The sequence below is a fragment of the Nymphaea colorata genome, chromosome 8, assembly GCF_008831285.2.
Source record: "Nymphaea colorata isolate Beijing-Zhang1983 chromosome 8, ASM883128v2, whole genome shotgun sequence".
Lineage (NCBI taxonomy): Eukaryota > Viridiplantae > Streptophyta > Magnoliopsida > Nymphaeales > Nymphaeaceae > Nymphaea > Nymphaea colorata.
Window position 1 is genome coordinate 13639015 of NC_045145.1, and position 27844 is coordinate 13666858.

Here is a 27844-nt window from a genome sequence, read left to right on the forward strand (position 1 = left end):
TCCGTCCAATGGGAACCATATAAAAGAAAAGAAAAGAAAGAAGAGGGAGCTCGATACGTCAAAAACCGATCCCAAAATTAACGCCATTTCCCGAACTCGAAAGAAGTCTGCCCCGCAATAGCCTCCCTCTCTCTCTCTCTCTCTCTCTCTCTCTCTAAAGTCTAAACATGAAAAATCCGAGGAATTTAGAAATCCCAACATTTTGCGCGTCCTTATGACTGGGGAGCCCTTGTTTTCGAGACTTTCGGCTTGCTGATATCACGATTTGCCAAACGCGCACCGGTCTGCCCGCGTCGACGCAACTCGTGTTGGAGGAGAGGGAAAAAGAGAGGGAAAAAGTGAGAAAAAGAACCCTAGAAATTTCCGTCCGTCGACACCGTCGGACGTTCGAACGCCACTCGACGAGGTCCCCGGCCAGGGGAGGGTGCCCTGCCCGTCCTTCTTCCTTCCCTCGCTGCTTGAGGCTCGCGAGGCGCGTGGAAACAAGGGTTAGGGTTTGTGGGACGTAAGGTTTGGGGGAGGGGGTTGAGATGGAGGCGGTCTATGGTCAGTGCTGGGGATGAACGGATGTCATCGGGAGGAGGCGATGCCTCGGGGCGCCGGTGGCGGTGCCGCCTCGGAGATGTCGGGCCGCTCGGCCGGGATGGACTTGTATGCGCAGGCGCGGAAGGCGCTCTCTGAGAGGTCGCCGTTCGAGACGCCCGAGGAGGCCGCTAGGATCCCCTCGCTGCCAGCCCGTCTCTCGGCCTTCTTGTCGAGGTTCGCGGGCGAGAACAGTCGGCGGAAGCATCGGAGGTCGCATCACAAGGCGGAAGCTGGCGAGGGCCCTCATGGCCCGAACGCGACGGCCAAGAGCATTTGGCCAACGATGGATGAGTATTTCCGTCCTATTACGTTAGGGGACATTGAGACGCTCGTGCCCCTGTCGAGGATTGATTTCTTGCTTGGGGACGGCCCCGTTGATCAATGCTTCCTGAATCCTTCCCCTGACATTGGCGCCAGAGGCCAGGAATTTGATCGAGAGTGCAGTGCGAACACTTCGTTCCAAGCTGTTGGGAGTGGTGCTGGCGCGGAGGAAGAGGAGAATAAGCGCGTTCTAGCTGCGGAAGAGTTGGGCCCAACTGTTTCCGTTGAAGCCGACACGGAAGAGAAGCCGATGACACTGATTTCGAATTCTGATGCGAATGGAACGGGCTTGGAACAGGCGAACGATGACCATCCCTTGGAAATTGATACACCAGTTCCAGTTAGAGTATTGGAGAATGGCAATGTCGACTCGCACTGTAAAAGTGGGAGCGAGGGTGGTTTGCCCACCGAAGTCGGAGAGGAGCCTTTGTTGGAAAAGGGAAAAGGAAGGGGAGGAAGGGTAAGCAAGAGGAAGCTCAGGGGCGATCAGGCAAGTGTGCCTCGAGGGCAGCGGGTTCTGACTCGCTCTATGTTCCCCCAAGCGGGTTTCGTTAATCCTGGTCGCATTGAAGACTCTGTGGTTGGTGGTTTCAGCTCTGGTGCTGGCTGCCGAGTGCGGTTGTTCCAGTCGAGTGATGTTGCGCAGCTAGTGAGCTCTACGAGTAAGGTCATCCCACCGAAGCGGAGTATTAAGAAGAGGGGTCTTTCAGAAAATGACCCCGGAGTGGAGAAGTTGGTGGTTTCTCATCCGAAGAGTGGGGATGATGTCCGTACCCGTTGCCACGTCTGCTGTATCAGCACCGGCGAGGAAACTAATCGGATTCTATCGTGTGCTTCATGCCACCTTGCAGTTCATCAGAAATGCTATGGAGTGAGTGAAGTTCCGGCCGGGCGGTGGTTGTGTTCTTGGTGTTCACATAACACCAGTTTACGCGCGAAGCATGGCGAGAGGCTAAAATCCAATCTGGCTGGCAGGCTATCGGTCGAAGATGGTGCAGCGAAGCCTTGCGTTCTTTGTCCGAATAGCGGAGGCGCCTTAAAACCCATTACCTTGGCCGACGATGAGCATGACAACTCGGTACCAAGGTTCTCTCACTTGTTCTGCTGTTTGTGGATGCCCGAGGTACATGCTGAGGACCCAGAGACCCTGGAGCCGATTGTGAATACTGAGAGGATAAAGGAGAACTACAAGAAACTGCCTTGTGCTGTGTGCAAGGTTAAATATGGAGCTTGCATTCTCTGCAGTAATGGTATGCTTGACAGTTAATGAATGATTAAATTCTCTAGTCGTTAGTTCGTGTTTCCTTGTTGGATTGATCTGAGCGTCTAGGCTATGAAGTTTTCCTTGTAACATACTTCATTTTGTGTTGTACCGAGCTGGTCACAGAAAAAGTCAACATGCACGTACGCTTGTCTGTTATGTGCACTAGCGCATGCATGTGAGTGTTCACTTTTCTTCATTGATTTTGATACAAATAAATTGCTTGAAACTAAGCACTTCTCAAATTCCGATAAATTTTTTTTGTTTACATGCGTTTAAGATGGCTCATCTAAATGACTAGCAATGGAAAATCATAAAATAAAAAATGTATTGTTGCAGTAGAAGCTGGAATCTGGTGAAAATTCTTCGTTACAGTACAAACCCACTGCTTGTGCTGAAGTTGAAGAACTTGTATATCCGAAATTTCTATTGCATGATAATGATTTTATAAGCCTATTAATTTTTTGAGCAGATGTTATTGTCTGGTTCTGGTTTTTGCCCCCAATTATCTTTACTGCTATTTAATTTTTTTCACAACATGCAGCTTCATGCAGAACATCTTTTCATCCTTTATGTGCTCGTGAAGCAAAACAAGGGCTTGAGATACGGCGGAAGGTTGGCTCCAGTGATGTAAGATTCTTTCTCTTTTCTTTTTCCACTGGCTGTTGTGAACTCCCAGGGGACCTGACTTCATGACCTTTTTTCAGGTTGAGTTGCTCGCATTTTGCTCAAGGCATTCTCCTGTCCGGGATTTCAAAGTGCCGAAATCCGGATACCATGTGCCTGGCACTGTGGAAGACCGGCCATTGGCTAAGCTTTCATCTGGCTTGTCTGCAAATGGACTGCGAAAATCCAAGAACAAGATGAAGATAAAAAAAGCGAAACTAAAAGGATCTCAGTTGGACAGTATAGTTGATGAAAAGCGTTCCGAAAAGGTAGCCAAAGATCAAACCTTGGATAAGAGACTTGTGCAAGTTATAAATACAGAAAATACAAATATGACACCTGATTCTTCATCAGAGAACATGACTAAGGAAACATCTACAAGTACTGAGAGAAATGGTCATGTTGGTTCCGCTGCTTGTGGTTTGAAATCAAAAGAGGTAACTGAAACCTGAAAATATGCCTCACATATTTTAAAGTATTCACAATTTAGTTATGTCAAATATCTCTCTCAGTCTGTTTCTAGAGATTGTTTAGTGTACATTGATGGTATCTGGTTTAGTTGGTTGGAAGATTATTGCATCTCGCAGTTGTTAATAGCAGATGAATGATACACTTTGAGCTGGTATTTTTGGTACTCTTTACAACAGCCTACTTTCTAAAAGTTTCAGAACAACAATCTAGATCAACAGTTTAATGAACAACCATTGAGTATGAAAATGATTGTGGAGTTTCTGATCCCTAAGTCATTTTTTTCAATTATTACCTTCAGTATATCAATGTGCAACAGGTTATTAATTTCTATGCTTTGCTCATTTGCATTTTCTTTCTTTATGATTTTAATTGTTTAGCATTTTAAGAATGTTTTGATACTGATTCTTGCTATAATTTAGAGGTGCCATTATCTTCCCATGCCTGCTTGGTGTTTGAATTTGAGGTGCCAAAATGGCCTAAAAGTGTTAATGTCAATTGTGTTCAGGGACTGAGCACTCAAAAAGATCTGATAAACATATATAACTTTTGTATATATATTTCATGGCACATTGTCCTGGACTATGACATATGGTGTTTTTTTTTCGATAAGAAAGCTGGTAGAAAATTTGACTGCTTCCAGCTTGAAATTTTTAGGAGAGTGACGGGTTGTTCTTCCTTTGAATTGCAAGAACATCATTGCATTTTTCTCCTATCACATATTAATGTTAACCAATAAAAAAATAATATTTTTTATTTTTCTTTGCATATTGTTTTTCTTTCCTGGAAGGCAGCAGATTCTGATAATGTAGGTGAACTCCCTATTTGTTCCTTACGTCAAACAAGAAGAAGCAAAAGTGGAAAATGTTCTCCAAAACTTAGTGGGGAAGACATCCAACTTTTGGAAATAGAAGCATTGGGTGACCAGAAAACTGAAGAGGGAGGAGTAAGCTTTGAACGCATAGAAGGTTTTGATAAGTCGTGTTGTGAGGATGAAGAGTGTGGTGACTCTAAGGTGCTGCTGGCGACAGATGAGGTAAATAGCTACCTAGTCTTAAGCTTATATAATTTGTGAAGGAGCAAATGATGCTCTATCTTTTTGAACTGGTCCAACACATACTGCTGAATGTCTGAGAATCCTTTGTGTTTGATATGCTGGTTTTTCTTGTTCCATCTTGTCTTATGTCAGATTCTGCCCCTATGCTATTACTTCCCATTAAAGTTTGGGCTGTAGTATTGTCAAACAGAAATTCCAATATTCTATATTATGTTTGTTTTCTTGTCAAACAGAAGTTTTAATGTTCTTTGTTATGTTGGTTTTCTTGTCACCTTACCTGGATTCACTTACTTGATGCAGAAAATTTTCCTGTAGAAAATGGTTTTCTTGTTACATCGTTGTGGATTATATGAACTCTGTTGGCTGACTGTACTGCTTTGTAATATTTTATGGTAAATGGCTTTCGACAATATTAACCTTTTTGTTTGTGCGCATTAAATGTTTTTACTTAGGGAAAAAAGGCAGCATGTGTTCAGTGTTGTGTTGGGCAACTATATTCAGCATAATACATCTAGGAGATCGTGGAGGATATAATTTGATTGAAAATTATGGTGTTGCCTATTTTCCTGCACCAGTGTAGGCCCAGATGTTAAGAAAAATCCTGATAAATGCACCCCTGCTCATTGGTTTCTTGAGAGGAGAATGGATATGTTGGAATGTTGCTACTGGTATTTCATTCTTTGTGATACCATCTGTGTTTGTTCATTGCTGGTGCATGTCAAAAAAGAAGGGACCTTTACATTTTTGTTTGCTGCTCCTCCGTTATGGCATCATCTATTCTTTTTCCATTGAGATCAAATGCAATTCTCCATTGTCTATGCAAATATTTGCTGTGAGATTGAATGTAAATTGTCCTTTTAGTTTTTTTTTTTTTGTATTTTTGTTCTCTTGACATCTTGCCTTCATTTTTTTCTCCATTGTCTATGTAAATATTTGCTGATCCAAGTGATTCCAATTCCTTTTTTTGCTAGTGCATTATTATGGTAGCCTTAACTGAAAGGTTGTCCCAAGGTCTATCCTAGTAGATTTTGTTTGACTTTTTCAGTTTTTGGAAGAAGAGTATATTGTGTTTTTTTCACCTTCACCTTCTAACCTGCTACTGCTACTGCTACTTCACGCATGAAACTGTGCAGCAAAATAGCCAATCTTTTGTTATGGTTAAAAGTTAAAAGAGACAAATAAAATTTCTATTGTTCATGATATCTTTGCCAAGGGACTTTAATCCCGATCACTTCATTTTTCCTTTCGCTCCACAAAACAAGGGTGTATGCAGTATAACTTATCCTTTATCTATTTATCTGAGATTATTAAACGTCAAGATAATATTGTTGTTGAAACTCACAGTTGGAGAGAGAGAGTCGAAATTTTTTCTTTCTTCTATTAGCTAACCCTAATCTTTAACTGGCGGCAAGACTCCTTACAAAAGAGACCCACACAAATATAAGAGATGCCTAAAGAAGACTCTTAACTCTCTAAAAAAATCAGACAACTATCAAACATGAACATAAATTTTCTAATTTCAACACTCTCCCTAAGCTGGAGCATATATGTCAACCATGCTTAGCTTGTTACAATATCTAGAAAAATCACCAATAGGGAGGGCATTCGTAAACATATCTGCTGCTTGATCTTCAGAAGCTACATGAACAGTAGGCACAACACCTCCTTGTACTAGATCCCAAGCATAATGACAATCCAACTCGATTGGCTTTGTTCTCTCATGAAACATTGTATGTATTACTAGCAATTTAAGTGGTAGCCTTGTTATTACAATACATTTTCATAGAAAGAGGAATATGAAAACTTAGATTTATTAGCATAGATTTAGCCCAAGTCATCTCAGTAGTCATTTGAACCAATGTTGTAAAAAGCGTATCGTAAGCCGTATCAGTCTGGCTTTAAGATACGCTGTATCGTAGTATCATATTTTTTTTAAATAAATCAGAAAAATAGGAAAAAAATTCGTAAAATTCATAAAAAATCAATAAAAATAAAGAATAATATGTTCTTCATAAAAAACATGTTTTACAGAATGATAGACTTATTATTGTTATAAAGTTATAGTTCATCATTCGTAAACATCAAAATTCATCCTAGAAAGCACAAGTCAACAATTACATAACTTATATCATAATTTCATAACCATAGATTCATAAGTCGTAAGGTCTATAAGTCTATGAGATGCCACATCAAAAGACAAGTTTTAAATGTTATGTATTACATGACAAGATGATAATGAAATTGTGAAAATGTTCAATGTCAATACATATAAAATGAAAGCACTCTTGACTTTCATTCATAATCTTCATCATATTCATTCTGATCCTCATCTCCATCTTCTTCTTCATCTTCATCTTCATGATTTAAAAAAACCCCTTTCCTCCCAACAAGAATCAACCACCCACGCACAAATCCACATTTTAATCGATGATTTCACGGTGGAAATCGATGATTTCTCTTCAAGGCGGCACAATTTCTAGGTTAGAAATGAAGAAGAGGCGGGTTTTTATAAAGGAAACTCGAAAAAGGAGAATCAGCCTGTATTGTATGATACAGGGTTTGTATCGTACGATACGTACATACAATACACCCCTATTTACCGTACAGGGAGTGTATCGTATCGTATTTTGGTAAACGATACGATACATATCGTATTTTGGTAAACGATGCGGTACGTATCGTACAATATGGTCCCGTTCATACGATACATACAACACTAGTTTGAACCATTGCTCTATATTTTGATTCCGCACTTGACCTATAAATCACATTTTGTTTCTTGCTTCTCCATGACATGAGGTTGTCTTCAGCAAAAACACAGAAACCCGTGGTGGATTTTCTGTCGTCAACAGACCCTGCATAGTTAGCATCATTATAAGCAACAATCTCTAGAGAATCACCTTTCTTGAATAGGAGGCCTCTGCCTGGGGATGACTAGATATTTTAAAACCATCAATCCAACATCCAAGTAAACTTTTATGGGCTTTTTCATAAACTGACTTAGCTTCCCAACGGCAAAACTAGTGTCTGGCCTAGTCACAGTGACATAAATAAGTTTGCCAATGCGAGACTTGTAAGGTCGTGAATCCATTAGCTCCGATTGATCATCGTGGAGATGAAGACGTGGATTCATAGGAAGATTAGCAGACGTGGCTCTTAACAATTCCTGTATCCTGCAATAGGTTAAGTACATATTTCCTCTGAGACAAACCACACTTTCCCTGTTATGGGCAAACTTCAGTCCCAAGAAAATACCATAACATAAGTGACCAAGATCTTTCATGACGAAGTGCCTCTAAAGGAAAGTATTTGTATCTGAAATCTCTTGAATGCCATCAATATTTACTATCAAAACAACTATACCTTTGGAGGTTTTCTTGATAAATAGAGAATCCTCCAAAGGGGTCTCTCAAATCTAGACTCTGAAACAACTTCAAATAATTTGTGGAACCATGCCCTGATACTCTGCTTGAGTCCATAAATTATTTTCTTCGGATGTCACACTTTCTTACACTCTCTGTTGCTCGAACCATGGGGGTTGTTGCATATATACAGTCTCTTCAAGATCACCATAGAGGAAGACATTCTTCACATCCAGTTGATACATAGGCCAATCAGAGTGCACCACAATAGAGATAATGAGCCGATTAGTTCCCAACCTGGCTACAGGAGAAAATGTTTCAAAGAAGTCAACTCTATATGTTTGGATGTATCCCTTAGCCATCAATCGAGCTTTATATCTTTGTAGGGATCCATTTGGATGATACTTGATTGTAAAGATCCATTTGGAGCCAACAATATCACAATCTGAAGGAGGGTCAACCAACTCCCAAGTACCACGTTGTAAGAGGGCATCCATTTCATCCTGCATAGTCTCTCTCCATTTACAGTCCAGTAATGCCTGTTGATGATTAGTAGGTACAATATGAACTGACATAGCATGGAAAAACTGCTTTAAACTGTTACCACGAAAACAAACTGTGAGATATGATGCAATGGTACACTATCTCTTGCCTTTGTGCAGGGCTATAGTCAAGTCCTGAGATGGATCAATGTCAAGTATCCTCACTTCAGTGGTGCTCACTCTCTCAGAAAACTGATGGTCAATCATGAGAGGGGTTCGGTCGGCGGGTGTAGACCAATGGGGATCTTGGAACCGGTTCATAGTTAGAGTAGAGGAAGGAAAAGAGTCAAAAGACTGTAATGGGTAATGGGACTAGAGGAATAGGTAAAGGAATGGGAGGAGACATCTCAAAGGACATAGAAGGAGCATGAAAGATGGGTTGAGACTCAAAGAAAGTGACATCCACATTAATATATTCTTTGTGAGTTAATGGCGGATCAAAGTAGTTGTAACCTTTTTGGTTTTGATAATAGCCAATGAACACACATTTAATGGCTTGAATAACGAGTTTATCACATTTAGGCCCAATAATTTGAACAAAACAAGTACAACCAGATACTTTGGGGGCTAATGGGAAATAATGGTCGATTAGGGTAAACAAGTTTAATAAGAACTTTGTTGTCAGTTGAGGATGATGGTAAACGATTGGTTAATTAACAAGTCATGGGTATGACATCTCCCCATAAGTATGCATATACATGATTATGTAGCATTAGAGTACATGCAACAGTAAGAAGTTGCCAATGTTTTCTTTTGGCAACTCCATTCTGCTGCGAGGTATGAGGACATGTAGATTGAGGAGATATGCCATTTTCAGTATAAAAGGTTATTAGGATCGATGATTTGAACTCAAGAGCATTATAGTGTAAATAGACTTGACATAAGACCAAAATGAGTTTTTATTTCAATAATCAAGTTTTTGAGAGTACAAATGACTTCAAACCTTTTTTTCTAAAGAAATATCCAATTAACTCTAGAGTAATCATCGACAACAACAAGAAAATGTCGAAATTTAGATCGGATAGCAACCCTGCTAGGGCCCCACACTGAACATGAAGAAGATCAAACAACCCTTGACGAAGACTCGAAGGAAAACTACTACAAGTGTGCTTGCCAAGTTGACAAGCCTCACACTGAAATATGACTATGAGACTGACATATGAGGTAGGATGTAACAAAGCTTGAACCTTGAAGGATGTTCGAGCCTGAGATGCCACTCGAAGGATGAAGACTTTAATGTAGAAGAGGAAGCTGCAAATCCCATAGGATCCGATAGGATGTAGACTCTCCTTTTCTCATTGTCGTGACCAATCGTCTTCCCGGTTTGTAAGTCCTGAAATGAGTACAAATCAAGATAAAAAGTAACTCGACAATGTAAATCAGTAGTCAACTACTTAGCAGATAGTTAATGAGATGGAAATTGAGGAACATATAAGACATGTGGAATGGTCGTGGACTGAGAAAGCTTCACATCTCCATAACTTAAAATAAGAGATATTCTACCATCTATAATTTTCACATGACATGGCTATAAGAATCTATACAAGGAGATGAAAGAAGTAAGTCTACTGCATAAATGTCTCCATGCTCGTGAGTCAATAATCTAAGAAATACCTGAATCAGGTGTGGATGTACCCACAGAGAGAGCTCGATCAATCAAAGCTTGAAAGTTGAAGCTTGTGAGACTTTGTGTGTCAAAAATTGTTCGTACTCTGATATGTCAATATTAACTGTAACAGTCTCAGGCATTGAGGAAGAAGAGCCGTCCACAGTAGGTGTGGCTACCTGGCCAGAGCACATAGAAAACTGGGTAGGGCTCTTTCCCAGCTTAGTCACAGTACCCTTGTCCTGTGACGTAGGAGATGGACGGCCATGTTTGTCACAACAACGATCCTCCAAATATCCCATCTTCCTACAGTAGATGCATTGGAAGTTGGAACCTCCCATGACCACCAGTTCCACAACCTGTATCTCTTCCTTTTGGTATTGTAAGTGCTGCCCTGACCACGACCACCGCCCACAACGAGAGCAGAAGCGGGAGCCTCACCACTCACCAGCTGGTTGGGACAAAGTAATAGCCAGATGACTAAGTCTATTGTATGCGTTAGAGAGAGTCAAGAATTTCACTCCTAGTGAGCATCTGAGCCTTAGCAACTGCATATTCTAGTGACAGTCCAACAAGAAACTTTGTGACCATGATAGGCTCAAAGTGTGACTTATAACAAGATTTGCATGGGGGACACAGAAAGTTCAGCCTCTCATATGTTGCTTTAACAGATGCAAAGTACTGTGATAAATCCTAATATCCCTGTCGAAGATTGGACAAATCTTCTTCAACTTGAAGAATTTTACTAACGTTTTTGTCCTACGAGTATGTTTGCCTAAGAATTCTCATACCTCTTTAGCAGTGGTGTAGTGGGCAATAGTGGGAGCAATATGTGGCTGTACACTGTTCATAATCCAAGACATAACCATGTTATTATCCTCTTCCCATGTCATGTACTTCCCTGACTTGGCAATAGGCTCATCTTCTTCAATTATATGCCTTTTTTGATGACTTGCGACATACATCATAAAGGGCCTAGACCACAATTCATAGTTTTGTCAATTTAACTTGACCGTAAACCCATAGGAGAAGGGGTTGCTGGCCACATTATATTCATTTCCACAATTTGTTTTGCTGTTTTCAGCCATAATTAAACACAATAGGGAGCTGTATCAAGTGGGAAAGGAACCACCAAAAGTTTGCGGTAGATAGAACACACAAAAGGATGCCCAACTTGTAATTAAGCAGTCACTCAAGAAGCTGATCAGCAAAACAAAAACAGGATATAGCATACGCAGCACCACTAACAACTTATAGATAGAGTCGCACCAAGAAAAACCAGCCACAGGATGATTAAACTCATCACACAATCCACATTTATGTCACTAATGCTACAGCCACATCCCACTAACATCAGAAACAACTTTCTACTCCATGTTACTTTTCCATTTCAGGAGCCTAATCACGTCTACATCAGAAAATGTGATTAGACTCCATGCACAGGGGTGATCAGCAGATTAGATCTGATCAGATCCGGATGTTAATTCTTCAGATTTGAATCAGATCTAATCCTTGCAGTAGAGAGGGGAGAAAATCAGATCTGACGTTCCACAAAAATCAGACGATCTGAACTGAATCTGATTTAAAGCCAATTAGAGAATACCGACAGAAAAACGCAGTTGCCGGAATCTCCCCACTGCCGTCAGAGTATGCCGGAAAGTGGTCACCGCCAGTGGAAGTCCAGTGCTGTTGCTGCCGGTGGCTTTGATACCATGTTGAAACTCACGGTAAGAGGGAGAGAGCCGAAAGCTTTTTTTTATTAGCTGACCCTAATGTCTAACGTAAGAGAGATTAGGGGGCGGCAAGACTTCCTACAAAAGTGAACCACACAAATATAAGAAATGCCTAAAGAAAACTTTAACTCACTGAAAAATCAGAAAACTACCAAACATGAACATAAACTTTCTAGTTTCAACATTGTTATAACTTATAACCACTCTGTGACACTTCCTTGTTTTGCGACTAATGGTACTGTGCATTTGCATTGACAGAGGGGCCACATGGCATTATTGCATGGGAATCCAGATTCTGTTTCTCTCTTAAGTGAACAAGTTGTTGGATGTGAAGGTGCGTGCTCAGCTATTCTTGGCACTGTGATAGTATAAAAATTAGGTATTCCATTATTTTGTGCAAAAAGGTGGTTGTGTTCAGTGATGTCAGTTGGATAACTTTGTAATCATAATTTTTTTCTTGAATAATGGTATAACCTATATATGTATATTTTCTCTCCAGTCTACAAAGTTAATACATTATCCAATGCTTCAGCCATTATTAACGTACATTAAGACAAGTGCACCAACGACTACAATGTTATCCAATACCCAACGACTTTCTTTAGGTTGGTCATAATTTTGAGAGAAAATACACATATCAGTGATTGAGATAACTTTGTAGTTTGTAGTCATAATTATAAACATTAGGTATTCAATTATATTGTCCAACCTAAAAAAAGTCGTTACCCTGATATGTGTACTTGTCTTAATGGCTGACGTATTGGATAAAGTATGTTAGAGGTTTTTATTTGGAGTCAAGTTTGTCTTCTTAATGGCTGAGGTATTGGATAATGTATGTTAGAGATGTTTTTATTTGGAGTCAAGTTTGTCTTTGGAATAGATCAAGTGATGCTTCTATTCTATACGTGAAGAAAGTTCCTCTCAATGATCTTTTTAAAAAGATCATTTGGAGGACAGCGTTTGTGAGCAAACCCACTTTCTCATGCTGTTGTTCAGTTCTTAATTTGTAATTAGTAATGTGGCTTGCCTATTTGGTTGGCAGATAACAGTTCCTCTCTTTGCAATTCTCGGCAAGAACCATGCTGGTTGACACTGAGGGCTAACTGTCACGCTTTCTATGGGGATTGTGGTTTCCTGGATGATACCAAGTGAGTGTGACATGGTTAGCTTAGTTTTTGCTTTATCGATTTGCTTTGCATTATATATTGCTTATAGGAGCTATACTTGCCTTATTTGGCACCTTTTCTCTGATTGGCCAAAAAGGAAATACTGTTTAACATTTTTTTAAAACCCTTAATGCTTTCTATTCTAGCTACTAGTTTGACATCTGTTTTCCTTTCATTTGGTTGTGAAGTATCAAGTCGTCTCGTTCCTCATCTGTACATCCTTTTGTCCATAAGAAGTTGATTCAAATGCAGAAAGCATTAATTACCAGGCAGGAAAATTCCCGATTACTTTGTAATGGTAAAGTTTTATACTCTTAGTCTCTCAGTATTTATTGATTTATAGGCTCCTGCTTGATTTCATTCGTGGCCATTGGCTATTTACGTGATAATATGCACCTTTTCAGTTGGCAGTGGACAAATAAAATCGGAGCCAAGTGGAAGTTCTTGTGTCAAAGAGCAACATGAGCAATTTGAGGATACTGTAACTGATAGTTCAACAGATCCAACAAGATGCAGACAGTTGGATAGGGCAAGGAAGATGGGTATTTTGGACCTGTCACCTGTAGATGAGATTGAGGGAGAGATTTTATTCTTACAGAACAAGCTTTTGGAAAGTGCAGTTGCCAACAAGCGTCGTTGTGGTATTGCTATATTGGCCATGTCATTTATAGTGTCTTCCATTCTCCACTCTTGGAACGTCGTTAGCTATTCCTGTAGTACCTTGACTTATGTGGATAAAATGTTTCTATATGTTGTCCTTCTTCTTCTATTTCCAGTCTCTAACGGTTGGATGCTCTTGTAATTTACATGATTTGATACATTTTGTGCAGATGATTTGGTTTATAAGATCATTACTGGTCTCCCTAGAGAGCTGGATCTATTAAGGAAGCAGAGGTGGGATGCGTTGGTTGTCAATCAGTTTCTTTGTCAGGTTAGGGAGGCAAAGAAACAGGGAAGGAAGGAGAAAAGATTTAGAGAAGCTCAGGCTGCAGCCGCTGCTGCAACTGCTGCAGCAGCTGCTTCTTCAAGGTCGTCTTCCTTAAGAAAGGATGCACATGAAGAGGTTCTTGCCGAAAATACTCATCATGAGGTGTGACATCTCTTTAGGTGATTATTTATTTGTTGTACTTAATGTGCTCATCAATGGCTTGGAATGCTCAATCCTTGCAGGGTCCTTTAAGGGTTACTTTTACAAGTGGAAGGGCTGGGTCTTACTCTCAGTTGGTTCCTCGCGCAAAGGAAACTCTGTCAAGATTGGCTGTCACAAAGTTTTCATCAGACAAGCACTCAGAATTTCGCAAAGACCATCCATTCTGTAGTGTTTGTGGAAGACGCGATAGGGTGTCAAACCGTGTCTCAGTTTGTGCCAGTTGCAAGGTTTTGTATACTTTGTGTGCAATGCTTGTTCTAGTAAAGGTCTTTGGTGCTTATAGGATTAAGGCATGGTTTACTGTGCAGGTTGCTGTTCACATGGATTGCTATCACATACTTAAGAATCATGTTGCACCATGGTGTTGTGAACTTTGCGAAGACTTTTATAGGCAGTATAGAGGATCTGTGCATATGAATATCCGCGAGAGGCCTGACACTGAATGCAGCTTATGTGGGCGACTAGGTGGTGCATTTCGCAAAACTACTGATGCACAATGGGTTCATGTTACATGTGCTGAGGTATTAAATACTTTTGTTCTTTTAGTGCTTGCATGTGCACGAAGAAGTGTTTGCTGCAATTACAATTTGATTAGTATGTACCTTTAAGTTGGTTATTCAAACTTTAAGGTTGGTAATTGTTTTCTTTGTTAATTTGTGGCATTTAGGGGGGGGGGGGGTGTGTGTGTGTGTGTGAGAGAGAGAGAGAGAGAGAGAGAGAGAGATACCCCAGTGTGGGGATTGTTTGAGAAAACCTTCTTGTCAGAGTTTTTGGAAAGTCTTAGGACTGTATATAGTTAAGATTCACCACCTTGTGGCTTAGTTTATACTTTATAGTCCTCTTTGGAAGCTTAGTTAGTTAATAAGATCCATAAGCACAGGTGTTCTGGTAGGTTTTGGCTGGGAGCATTATTGAAACGATGTTTTAGTACTTGGACTTAAGGTTCAATCCCGAGGACTTGTATTCCTTCAGGAGGATAGATGTAACATGGCAATTGTTTGATTTGGAAAATTTGATTGTTATATGTATTTTTCTCCTTGCTACTTTCTCCCTGCTTTATAACTTTTTTCTTTTAGGTGATTATTGGGCATGCAGATGCAGGTATTTGTAGGACCAGGAACTGATGCCAATTTGGTTCAGCTTATTTGATAAAATAAACATCTTTTGCAATGATTATTGTTAGATATCCCTTCTCCGTGTTTGAAATTATTCTCTGGGTTCAGGTCGCTAGCAAGTTTATACATAAGATTGTGCTTCCTGCCCAGTGATTCCTCTTTTATTATGGGCTGGTGTAAATTTTTTTGCACATTTTTCCAAATTAGATCTGCTTTTTGTCACTAATGTGTATTTTTTAATGGTTTTCTTAATAATAGTGGCAGTCAACGAAGTGACAAGGATTTTTTTTTTGTGCTGTAGTGGTTGCTGGAATCAACATATGTGAGGGGACAACCATACCCAGTCGAAGGAATGGTATGTATGTATTTTGTGCTTGACGGTTTTCCTGTATGTGCATGTCCAGTTGAGATTTTATTTTTCCATGCCAGATATGATAATTTCTTGGTCTAGTTTATTTCTCTTTCCTTTATATCTTTTTTCCTTTGCTTTCATGCCTTAGACTCATATATAAGAATGCTAGACAACAATTTGTGCTTAATCACCTTTTGTTTTGTAGGAATCTCTTTCTAAAGAAAGAGATTTGCATACTTGCTGCTTTTGCCGAAGTAAACAGGGTGTATGCATAAAGGTGCTGTTCAATTGTTTCTTAGTTTGTTTTCTTTTTTTGGTATGAAAGTGTAGACTCAACATTACTTTTGTTTTTGTCCTGCAGTGTAGTTTTGATGACTGCAATAGTACCTTTCATCCTTCTTGTGCCAAGGAGGCCAACTTGTATACAAGTGTAAAGGTTATTGAGGGAAGGATTAAGCATAAAGCTTATTGCAGGGCCCATGGGCCAGATCAGATGGAAAAGGTTCATTTTGCTTTGTCCTTTTAGCTTTGCAGCATTTTATGGACTTTCTTGGATGTTGTATCTGCTGTTATGGTTAAGATACTGTATCTGATTATTTGCTAATAAACAATGCAGGTTGAGTCCAAATCTCATGGATCAGAAGAGCTATCCATAATCAAAAGGATGCGGGTTAGGGGAAATTTCCAATCTTTTTCCTTTTATATGCCTTCCCATTCTTTGAAGAGAAAGATTTGTCTTTTCTATGAAATTGCCCTATCAATTTGTCATGTTGAGCATGTACATGCATCATTATACTTGCTATCCAATGGTTCCAATCTAACTGCTGGAAAACCTGATTGTAGCTCCGCTCTTTCACAAAGGCTGGTTTTACTGTTCATGGTTCATCTAGTGTTATGTTTATTGCTTGATTTATTTGACGGCTTTTATGTTTTATCTCATTGTGTATTCTTCAAGCTGTCAGGCTGTTCTAGACATTCTTCAACAATCAGAGCCTGTTGATATATGATTTTCTTGATATAGATGCCTTGTAATGGATCTGGAAAATATGCCTAAATGACTTAAGTGATTGGCGAGCCAATAAGATCTAAGTTCATGGGGTTTATATCTACCTGTACTTGTCTAAGATGTATTTACCAAGATGTGGATGTACAAGTAGTTTTGGAATGTGCTTCCTGCTTGTCAGTAAGCTAGTACTAAGTTACTAACTACTAACTAATGGCTTATTTCTCAACTGCTTAAGGTCTTGGTGATAGGTTAACACAACTCACTCAGATCAGCCTTGGTCAGCTATGTTAATGGGTTCTAGGGCCTCCTAGCTGATCAATAACCATGATCTGTTTTGGTCAAAAGTTAATTATAAATAATGAGCCTAAAATTGGTTAATCTAAGCATGTTTTGGTGATAATATGTAGGCCAAACATTATAAGGGCTTAAATCAATTATTTGATTTTCATGGCCGGTACAGTTTGTGTTCTACATCAGAACTTGATGTAGGAGCTGACTTCTACGTTGTTGGGCATGAAAATGATGCTCGTTGCAATGAGTTCTCTTGGGGGTTTGTGGTTCATGAATTTAATTCTTCCTCTGTGGTTAGGGATATAATGTGTTTTTTTCCTCAGTGGTTGGGGATAGGCGTTGTTGCTAATATTGGCCAAACAGCGATAATATCCATTTGCTGCTATTGATTCAAGTGAGATTACTCTGTACAGCAATTATGTTATTATCTAGCTCCGCAATAACTTTAACTTTATGAGAACGAGCCTGCTCCAGTATGGAGTGGCCAACTATGGAATGTGTGAAACTGAGTGAGGAGTAGTTTCTAATAGGTATGCTTTTGAGTTATGCCCTAATGAAAAATATATACTCGCACAATTCACAGGTAGATGGATTACTGCCTACAGTCTAGTTTGAGAATACCAGAAACTCGAACTGACTAGGTCTAGTTCTTGCTGTTTAAAACGAAGCTGAATGTGAGTTTTCATGCATTCTCGCATGCTCACCAGTAAAAATATGTATACGTATATAGATTTGTACATGCTTAACCTGGTTTTGGAAAATTTGACATTTTTTGTTATCATTCTTGACCCGTTACATCTTAGCACAGCTGGAAGCTACAACATTCACCATCTTTTAGTTGAGTTGAAATTTAATTTTGGAAACCCCAAATATGCCATTTATGGTGTTTCCAATTTAAGAGATTGGAGACTGTAAATATACTGCCTTTCACTCGTTATATGGAACATTGTTTTTTGTTGAGACCAAAAGGTTTAACGGGTGCCTTACGAAAGAAGTCCAGTATTGGGCTGTCGGATTTAGTTCTTTCATTTAAACCTTTCCTAGTGGGCCCCGGTGAGAGGGCTCATTATGGAAAAGTTATTGTTAGTCTGGATAGTAATTTTATCACAATGTTCAATAGAACATTACTTGAGCAATGTTACCCTTAAACAAGTTTTTAAGCAATGTGTCGGTGTTATGTTGTAGAATTTATTTAATTGATATATTAATTCAGGTAATTTTACACGTGACCAAATAAGTACTTTGTTTAACAAATTTGGAATATTTTCTTTCTTAAAATTCTTTTTGTGGAAAACTGAGAAATTTACAGCTGCATTCTTTTTTCATTCAGAAAGTCATTCTAGTGTCCTACCCTATGATGGTGTTGTGGCTTGGGAAGTGCATCTTCTACATGTTCTTAATGGTCATAATTTGCAGGTTGATTTTGAGCAGCTGAGGATCCTTTGTGAGCGGATCATCAGAAGAGAAAAGTTGAAGGTGAGTTGGGTCTTGTTCATATGTTGTTATATACTGAAATTGCTGGTATGTGTATTGTTTTTGGGTCTTTCAATTAGTTATTGATCATTATATAGTCCTCATGCTGTGGTTTTCCTTTTTGCCTTCCTATTCTTGTCAAACACCAACACATCAACCGGCATATAATAGTTGCCAAATGGGAAAATAATCAGGAAATGCAGGAATTAGCAGTGTTATATTTATCCTACGATATGAAACCGTATCTTACGACACTTAAACGACACTTATTTTACGATACGGCTCTATTTTTCAAAAAGGGGTTCTGATGCCCCTTTTTTGCTGAGATTTTTCTTTTTAAAAGTTCCTCTCCCCTTTCATTTTCAATGCTTCCAAGAGTTCTGAGAACGTGTGTTTTCACCATCTTAAAAAAGAAATCGCCAAGAAATCATTATCTTAAGGGAGAAATCACCCGCTCAAAGGGACGAACATGAAGAAGGTAAGAGTCACATAAATAGTTGCATTGACAGTTATATTTGGGAAAATGGATATCTCCAGACAAGCTTTTCAGTTTATTTTTTTTTCTATTTGGTATTGTATCGATTGATAATAATCATGATGTTGTTTAATCATAAACGTTATTTCAATTCTCATTTGACAGTGAATGACTGCGGATTATATGTTTTGAAGTGATGTATTATTAATGTCATAATGCATTGTTACTTATGAATGATAATCATGAATGTTCATTTTGTGTGTAATGAGTTTTTTTTATATAGAATATGATTTCTTGATTTTTGTTTTTCTATTTTTCTTTATTTCCCCTATTTTCCGTTTTTTATGAATTAGAATAATAAATTTACGAATATGTTTATGATATACTTACTATATGTTACAATATGTGTATAGGTCGGCCTAACTGATGCACATTATGGTACAGCTTTTACAACATTGGAAATTAGAATAAAAGTGGTTATTTTAAAAGCTTTGAACTTGGTAATAAGGAAGCAAGTAGAAAGGTATATGGGAATAACTTGGTAAATGGCATAGAACTCACATAGACATAAAATTTTAGACCCATAAAGTTTTTGTGCTTCTGGGTATGTTAGTTTCCTAATGAGACCGTTACAAATCTGTCAGTACAGGTTGTCAAAATAAAACAAAATGAAAATACATAGTTTGTCCTTTCCTAATATTGCAATGTACTAGAAACTGTTTTTTTTTTTCACTGCATTTCAAATTTCAATATCACCTCTAATGTAAATTCAGCATTTTTGCGGGCTTAATATCACAGCATCTCAAAAATATCATGATATTTGTGTCTGTTTTAGTATATGGGCGGGAGTTCCTGAGATAAATGTGACGTATTCTCAACCTTGAAGGTCAAGATGTCCAAGTCCCCAACTAACTGAGAATCTGAAAGCAGGCTGAACGCCAACTTCAGGAATTGGGATTCCTGTGGTTGAGAGTAGGGATTCCCTTGTTCTCGAAGATCTGAGATTTCTGCAGCTGAAATTGTTTTGGATGATTCAAGGACTCATTTTTGAATTGTAGTGAAGTATCGGTCTGGTTAAGATTTCTCCATAGGCTTATTTATTGGTGATGGAGCAGTATCTTCCTCTATGAAATGGTAGTTGCTAACTGAATCCTTTCCAATAATATTACCCTCATGCAGTATGAACAATTGCCATACTTACACCTTTGATGACGATCACCTCAAATAGTGATGTTAATGACATTAATTGTACTGAAAATGCTTTTTTGGAGTTTCATGTGTCAGCTTCTGTCACAACAATTTTGTTTTGCCAATACAACAAGATAACAGAGGTTGCATATTGGCCAGGTTAGCTATTATTAGTTGCACATAAAAAGTAATTGGATATGGAGCTGTAGTTCCATTACATGACCTGGTGGGACACATTTGAAATTTGAATTTGCGTAGGTGATGGGCTTTTCCCCTCTTATTCGAGTGATGCTGAATGTGACAGGAACAGCAAATGCCATTTATCCTCAAGGAGATATACATGTGTAATGTTTTTTTTTGAAAAGGTGATACACACACATACATATATATATTTGGATGGAGTCCCACGCCAACTTTTAGAATTTAGCTTGATATCTTGGTTCATTTATCTTGATAAACTTCTGGTCTTTGTCTTGAAAATTGGTTCTTGTTACGTTTTTGTCATTCAGGTTGGTCCCTATCTCCTGTTCTTTCTGAGTTTTTCAAATATATTTTACTACAATAGGTTTTGCAAGTAAAACAAATACTTTGATAGAAGGATGCCTGCATGTATCCAGTTTTTTCCTCCTTGCAATCTGTTCCTTGATTGCAAACGCAAGTCAAAAATATTATGATCAAAAGTTCATGAGCAAAGTGCCTCTAGTGGAAGCTGATTATTTATTGTCTTCCGTGTTTTTTAATCTTCTAGAGGAAATTTATTGAAGTCATTGAACTGAGATGGAAGATGGTGAAAGTAACTTGCAGAGCAGTGTTACAGGAAAATGTTGCTATTACTTTTAGAAGACAAAAAAAGACTAATTGTTGGAGAGAAGTTCATCTGTAGGTAGTGAGAGGAGGATTACCTTTCTAGTTTAAGCATTTCTGGCATGTTGTCTACAAGTAAATGAGAGCAAGAAACTGGATCACAATTTGATGGGGAGGCAACTTTATTATGTCCAGTAAAGGTATTAATCTAGAATCCTAGATTGTAGTATTGGATATGCTTTCCTTTGTTGCTACGGCTAGCAATGTGCATTAATGCTGGAATAGGCACACTCAGTAAAGCTTTACTTGAGGGGGACACGTGCTTGATTGTGTAGTTCAGAACAAATATCACATGACACTTCATGGTCAACTATGAAGCACTCTGCCTACGATGTTGTCCTTTGTTTATTGTTAGTCTATTGATTTGTATTCATTTCTATCTCTTGTAATTCTTCATGGCAGCACTGATATGCTGACCATGATTATTTTGTGGTTCAAGTAGATAAGCATGTAAATGTATGCAAAATGTGGCTTACAATAAGCAATTGCGACTGAATCACTTCATCCATCCTCTTTTCAGCACAGCCAATTTACATGTGAAATCATTATGCTTTTGTGGTTTGGTTTTAGTAGATTAGCATTTGACTGCATTTCTGCATGCATCCTCTTTTCTCGACAAACAATTGACATGTTAAACCATTATGTTTTTTGGGATTTAATTTTAGTAGAATTGTTGGCTTCACCATTGTGTGTGTGTGGCATTTGCTCTTATGGAGAGTAAATAGTTTTATTGGTTTTGAACGGTGACCAGTTAACTTTAGCCTATTCGTATTTGGTATCCAAAGTTGTGAAGAATTCAAGGGGCTAAAGAATTACTTTTTTATCCCCTTGAACTTTTTCAGAAAAATAAGCGTTTCTGGTAATAAACGGGAAAACTTCATTTAGAAGGAACCAGTACAGAAATTGAAGAATATTCAGTCATGAAAAAATTTGAGGAAAAAATATACCCCCTCTGAAACTTCCATCATGTTAATATATACCCCCTTTGAAAGCTTCCATCATGTTGCAGCTCAAACCTCAACCAATTCTATACAGCACTACTATGTTCCTTCACTATCAACTACAATTTGTCCTTCATAAATGCACATTCGTCTTTTTTTTTTTTCTTAGTAGGGTTTTGAACTTAGCCCATAAAAATTGGTGGTGAACATAAAGACAGTGATGATTTGCTGGGAGTTATGTGGATTTGGGCTGTCTTACGTGGTCGAGAACCCTATATGTAATAATATGTGCATAAATTCATGCACGGGCACAAATAAATCATCCTCCGTGTGCGAGGATTTTTCTTATTTTGTTGAGATGTTTTCCAATATCTTCCTGTTTCATTTTCATAGTAACCGTCATTCATTATTTAAGAAATCTGTGTTTTTGGTCTTTAAAATTGTTCTGATTGGTGGAACCTCTGTGCAGCGGGACTTGGTGATGTGCTCTCACGACATGCTTGCTTCAAAAAGGGACTGTGTTGCTTTCTCTGTTCTTTATAATAGTTCATTTCTCCCACCTGATGTGAGCTCTTGTTCGGTGACCACATCACTTCGGGGATGTACTGATGATAACAAATCCTGGAGTGAAGTAATGCAAAGATCTGATGATGTAACAGTGGATAGCACTCTCTCTGGTGTTCGTAGCAGTTCACATCCTGTGCACTTGGATATGGAAATTAAAAGCAGTGACAGGTCCAAATCCATAAAGCCTTATGCAAGGAAGAGAACTGATGAGATGCCAACTGCTGGCAAGCACCTTCCTGACCAATCTGTGTCTGGCGGTTTCTGGAGTTCAACAGATGAAAAGGGTCGGAAAGTGAAGTGTAGGAAGGTAATCATCACTTTATAGTCTGAATTGCTTTGAAAGATGGTTTGTGGCTGATCTGTGCATGGTTTTTCAGCATACAGAAACCCTTCAGAAAGAGGTGGTAATGACACCAATTGAAGCCTCAGTGCAGAACCAGCGGCTGCCTAAAGGTTTTGCTTATGTTCCTGTTGACTGTCTTGCCAAGGAGCAGCTAGTCAGCCATGAAGCGGAGATTCATGATTCGCATAGCTAGATGATTCATCCTGTGGGTAAGATATCTTTTCGTTCCCTTGCAGCACTGTGTATCACCATGCTCTCAAACAGAAGCCACCTATTCGCAAGCAGCCAAAGTTAGTGTTTCTGATACTAAGGCCGTAATGGACCCAGAGAATGGGTGGTTTGATGGATGAGATTCTTGATGCTCCGCTCGGTCTATCAATACAACATGCGGTTTCATGATTCCACACAGTTTTGGAGATCCAGTTTGTGTATCTATTCTTGAGAGCAAAAATGTACAGAGGTTGAAAATTACCTTCCGCCAGTATATGTATCAGGGTTGAAAGGCGGCCCAGATTCTTCTTTAAAAGGGCCGAGGGGTTGCTTGCTTCTTCCCATGTAACTATATGAAAATGTATAAGAATCTCTGCTTTGCAGGTTTTGTATGATTTTGTTCATTTTCTTGTTTCAAAATTCCATAATTCGAGGCAGTAGTCAAATAAATTCTACACCAATTAATTGGGTCTGTTTTGGTTGGGTAATCAGTACAAAGTCCTATTGTATTTTTTTTTTCTGCCACCTCTACTTTAGTTGCCTATAATGGCTGCAAGCTTCGTGAGTGTGTGAGCATTTTTGTGTCGGTATCCCTATCCTTATGCTGCGCATGTTTTTGTGCGGATGCTTCATGCTTGTGTACTTTCACGCACATTTAGAAGCTTGTAGCTGCAGTTAGTTTAGATCTTAAACAGTTATTCGGCGCTGAGCAGCAATCGAGTCGACCTGTAAGTGATTTCCCCGTGGAAGTTTCTTTTCCCGACAGAATTGTCTGTGCAGTTGTCTTTTTTACGTCTATTTTCCGTTTCTGCAGGTGTAATCTTCATATATAAAAGATACAAGTTTCCAGTTGAAGCTTGAGCTGTGCCAGTCTCCGCTTGCTTTCATTTCCGTTGTCTGAGGAGCCATCTAAGATTCCATATAGAATGCTTGGAGTTCAATGGTGTGTTCCTCTTCCTAGTGTACCTATAGTGGGTTCGGGCTTGGTTCGTCTCTGTGCAAATCTTTAGAATATTGAATTCCACTTTTTATTTCATGCATACAGCTAGCTTGCTTAGTCGAATATTTGCCACTTTACTTTCGAATTTCGTCTCTAACTTGTGTGTGTGTATATATATATATATATATATATATTGTATTCTATCTCAGACCACTTATGTCAGACAAAAACCAGGCCTCTTAAATTTGTCTTGAAAAATGTTTCAAAAAGCATGTAAAAATAAAAATCTGATGGTGTATATATTCGAGCATGCAGACGAAGGTTACCAAGCCAAGCCAAGCCAAGCCTGTAGAACTGGCATTCTATGAGCGCTAATAAAATGCAAATTTATTTCCCTCGCAAAGAATACAACTTTTAGCTCTTGTGCTGTTTAAGCATGATCTGTTGAGTCTCTGACATGGCCTCTATCATCCATGAAAAGATTGTTTTCGCCAATCGCCTTTGAGGACGCCAATCGCTTCTCAAGTCGATGAATTTAGCTTTGTAGCAGAGGGTAGTTCCATCTGGTAAAATCGCTTGTAGTGATTGTTGGGGCTCTCAACTTTCGCAATACTGAAAAGGAGGGACAGCTGTTTCACCTTTCCCTTGATCCAGCCCGTGCCAGCGGAGGTCATGGCCATCCTTCGTCGTCTATGTTCCATTTCAGGTCCAGCAAATATGTCTTCATGTTTTATTTGGACCGCTTTCACATAATGGGCAGGATCACAGACGCATGCTTATGCAGTTTCCAAGTGTATTGGTCCCTGACGTCCGTCTTTATTCTATTGCAGTTAGAAAACTTGTGTGCTGATGATCTGTTTTAATCAGGAGGTAGAATGGTCAGGTTGTCAAGGGGTGGTCATTTAGATGTGCAAATGGGCTCTTATGCGTAATACGCTCTCTGTTTTCCTTAGAATCTGGTTGGATTGGCAATTATCCAGTGGTTGTTCGTCTGAAAATGCACTTGGGTAAAAAAGGCCGGGCGTGTAATTTCCTAATCTGAATACGTATTCTGAAAACGTTATATTTTTGTTTCAAGAAACTTGTTGCGTGTAATTTCTGGCCGATGACCCAGCCTCATTGCTTCAGGTACCTATCACTCCCTGTCATCATTTACTTTCAGAAAGTGGGAACATGATACAGTTTTTTCCTCCCTCATTGCTCAGCCTTTGCGGGCCAGAAAATTTCCTCATTGCTGTCGATTCCCACCTTCGGACAGTTTGCCTCAGGCACTGTTTGTGGAGCCACAAATGAATGCTTTCTTATTTGATGATGGGCATATATCTTCTTTAAATTTGCCTTACTTTTCGATGTAGCAGAGGTAGCATTTTCTGAATGAAATAAAGCAAAAAATAATCATGAAGATGGTCAAGCTTTTAATCATTTTGATTGTATATCTGTTGATAGTTATCCTATAAGTATGTCTGTTGATGGTCATCCAATACATCTAATAGATGTTATTTTACTTGTAGTTTTTTATTGTTACATTATTTTCGTGAATATTATATATTAGACACTTTGAGATTAGGCTTAATGTCATGATGCGAACATTATTGCAGTTAACAATATAGATAGTAACAACTTTTATTTTTCTTTCCTCTTTTTTGGGTTTCGGGACTATATTAAAGTGAAACCTTACGATTACTTGTGATGTTTGAAAGAAGAAAAGTAGGGGAAGGAATTTGGGAGGAACTTGAAGAGAAAGATCTCTCCTAGAAAAGATTAAAATGACTTCTGCTGACAAAATTTTATCCATTTCAAGCGAGAAGAAGAAATTTTCTTAGCAGGATGTTCATGGTGACCTGCCCAATCCTATTTTTCTTCTATTAAATTCTTTTGGTGCCACATATGAAAAAAAAAAAAGTTGGCGAAAATTTTCGGCCTTTCTGAATTTTGTCTCCGAATCATATAACTAACAGTTTCTTTATCATGAAGATTCTACTTCAGATCTGGCAACAAGAACGAGCTCTATTGGCCGAGACGGTTCAGGTTCATTATCACACTGTCGACGGAGCCTCTGCTGTCAAACCCACTCGAGCGTTTTCTATTTGAAGCTTCTTCAAAGAGAGGCCGGCTGACCTCCTCTTCCACAAGCTGCTCCCCTCGCATCCCCGTATGACGACGTGTCTGATTATCTGAAGTGGTGGATCGATCTCTAAACTTACGGAATGATCCATATATTCTTTTCCGTTACCGTGTTGAGCGACGAATTCATAGTTCTCCCCGTCTTTTCTCCGAGCCCACTTGCCGGAGAACACCTTTTTGATCTTTGTCAGAGTATTTCTCGTTCCTTCGGTGCTCGAGCCTGGCTTGAGGGGCTTGGGAAAGGCTTGCGGGTCATGGTGCTGATGCTGGCACCTGACCTGGCCCATGCAACCTACTTTTGGTGAGGTGGGTTCTGGTTGCGCCGGCGACTTCTTGTTGGCGGTGGCGACGGCGGTGAATTGGAGGTTCTTCCATCTCTGACCACTTCTATTCCTGGTTGCTGCATCTCTGCCGGGGCTGAAGTACAGTGAGTGAATTGCTCCAATGGATGATCGCCGGTATTGGTCGCCGGTATACCTATTGCTGGGGCAAATTGCTGCTGGTACCGACTCCTTTGCTGCTCTGTTGGTATCCTTCTTCTTCATGGCTGCCATCAGAGACTCAGAGAGAGAGAGAGAGAGAGAGAGAGAGAGAGAGAGAGGGGGAGAGAGTTGCGTATGACTATCGCTTTGTTGATGGTGGTGGCTGTGGTTGGTTGTATTCAAAGATGGCAACTAAGTGACTATCTTTCCTGACGCTGTTGAATGCCCAAAGGTTTTAGAGAATGACAATCACCTACCTGGTTGGCAAACTATGACAAATGTCTGGTTATTTTGTTGTCAGTATCTACACTAAAATCAGGCATGTGCTAGCGCATTCGGAATATGCTAAAATTTTGATAATTGAGTGAAAATGTAATGCTAACAACATATTTGCGACGGTCAAACATTTCGTGCGATGGTGAAATTAATCGAAACAAAGTTTACGTCATTTTATGGATTAACTGAGCACCGTCGTATAGGTTTTTTTATGATATATATATATATATATATATATGTCTCCGATCTGACGTTCCTTTTCCCGTGTATTTCTTCTTCTAAGCAAAGGGGACGTTCATTAAAGTAAAACGATAACCAGTAGCCAGCGGGGCCGAGACGTTCATTAAAGTAGAACGATGACCAGTAGCCAGCAGGGCTGATCTAACATACGTTGCCTATGCGCTTACAAACATATAGGACAAGTAATTTTGAACATATGTCAATACACAACAAATATAAAAAATCCAAAGAATCCTTCGTAAAAACAACTGTGTAAATGTTGTAATTAAATAATGGAACCAAGATTGGGCATATAAGAACATGGTTCAGAACAGTGAGATGTTTTTTTAATACACTTATGGATGGCGCAAACTAATGGCGTTTTTTATTAGGTGGAGGAGACAATTGACCAAGTTTAGTGGGTCCTGAGGTTCATGTTTCATATGAGTACTTGAGATGATTTTCTGCATTTGATTGTGATGTTGTTGGATTTTCGTTGAGAACACCTAAAAATTTTGTCAAGCCTCGACAGTCACATTTTTGTCGTTCTTCTTTGCATATAAATTGGTACTTTTGAGAGATGGAAGTTGGTAGATACTGACTGGAGTCCTTCCCCGAATCCATCCCCATGCCCCACCTTCTTCGAGGGCTTGGATTTCCTAACTCCAACAAGAAGGAATGTAATTGGTACTCGTAATTAACCGCTACGGTCTAGCCCCAACATTTTACTTGTAATAGTTGGCAACTCTACTATCATCACTCTGCCCACAAGAAACTTCCTTTTTTCTGGCAAGATTTTTTTCTCTTGGAAATCAAGTTTTTTTTTTCTTTTCAATCTAAAAAGAACTCAGAAATAAGTGTATATAAAATGCTTAAAATATTGAAGTCCTTTCGTTCCATATGGGCGAAAGAGACGCTTCAGGACTAAGGAGCTCCAACTTATTAAGATGCAAAAAGAGATCGGGACCAGGGTCATGCGCCCTGGCTACAGAACTAGCAGGTGTAAAAGAAGGCATTGAAACTTGATCGTTCCGGCTCATAGTGGCAGGAGCAGAACGTCT

The 27844-nt window shown here is 39.2% G+C and overlaps 1 protein-coding gene across 3 annotated transcripts; it reads left to right on the forward strand.

The window, feature by feature from the left end:
* The first annotated feature begins 62 nt into the window (after window positions 1-62).
* LOC116259136 (uncharacterized) lies at window positions 63-23219 on the forward strand. Of its 3 annotated transcripts, none has more exons than XR_004173865.2 (18): window positions 63-2156; window positions 2712-2797; window positions 2875-3270; window positions 4092-4337; window positions 11860-11935; window positions 12644-12749; window positions 12956-13065; window positions 13172-13408; window positions 13598-13857; window positions 13938-14144; window positions 14226-14438; window positions 15334-15387; window positions 15590-15661; window positions 15746-15886; window positions 16001-16054; window positions 18098-18157; window positions 20566-20821; window positions 22092-22230. XR_004173865.2 is itself a non-coding variant. In XM_031636789.2 (18 exons), exons 1-18 carry the CDS (start codon window positions 560-562, stop codon window positions 22723-22725), a joined length of 4479 nt encoding a protein of 1492 aa, XP_031492649.1. In that variant the 5' UTR covers window positions 63-559; the 3' UTR covers window positions 22726-23219. The 3 variants fall into 3 exon arrangements, 2 of the variants coding, with proteins under 2 accessions (XP_031492649.1, XP_031492650.1); XM_031636789.2 differs by lacking the exon at window positions 20566-20821 and adding an exon at window positions 22567-23219 and having other exon boundaries at window positions 22092-22496; XM_031636790.2 differs by lacking the exons at window positions 20566-20821; window positions 22092-22230 and adding an exon at window positions 19465-20511.
* The last annotated feature ends 4625 nt before the right edge of the window (window positions 23220-27844 follow it).

What these genes read in the sequence shown, in the direction of transcription:
- LOC116259136 (XM_031636789.2), top strand. Translation starts at nt 560, where the DNA reads ATGAACGGATGTCATCGGGAGGAGGCGATGCCTCGGGGCGCCGGTGGC. An exon ending in TTCCCGATTACTTTGTAATG is followed by an intron (nt 13,066 to 13,171) that starts GTAAAGTTTTAT and finishes GCACCTTTTCAG; the next exon opens with TTGGCAGTGGACAAATAAAA. An exon ending in TCAGAAGAGAAAAGTTGAAG is followed by an intron (nt 18,158 to 22,091) that starts GTGAGTTGGGTC and finishes ACCTCTGTGCAG; the next exon opens with CGGGACTTGGTGATGTGCTC.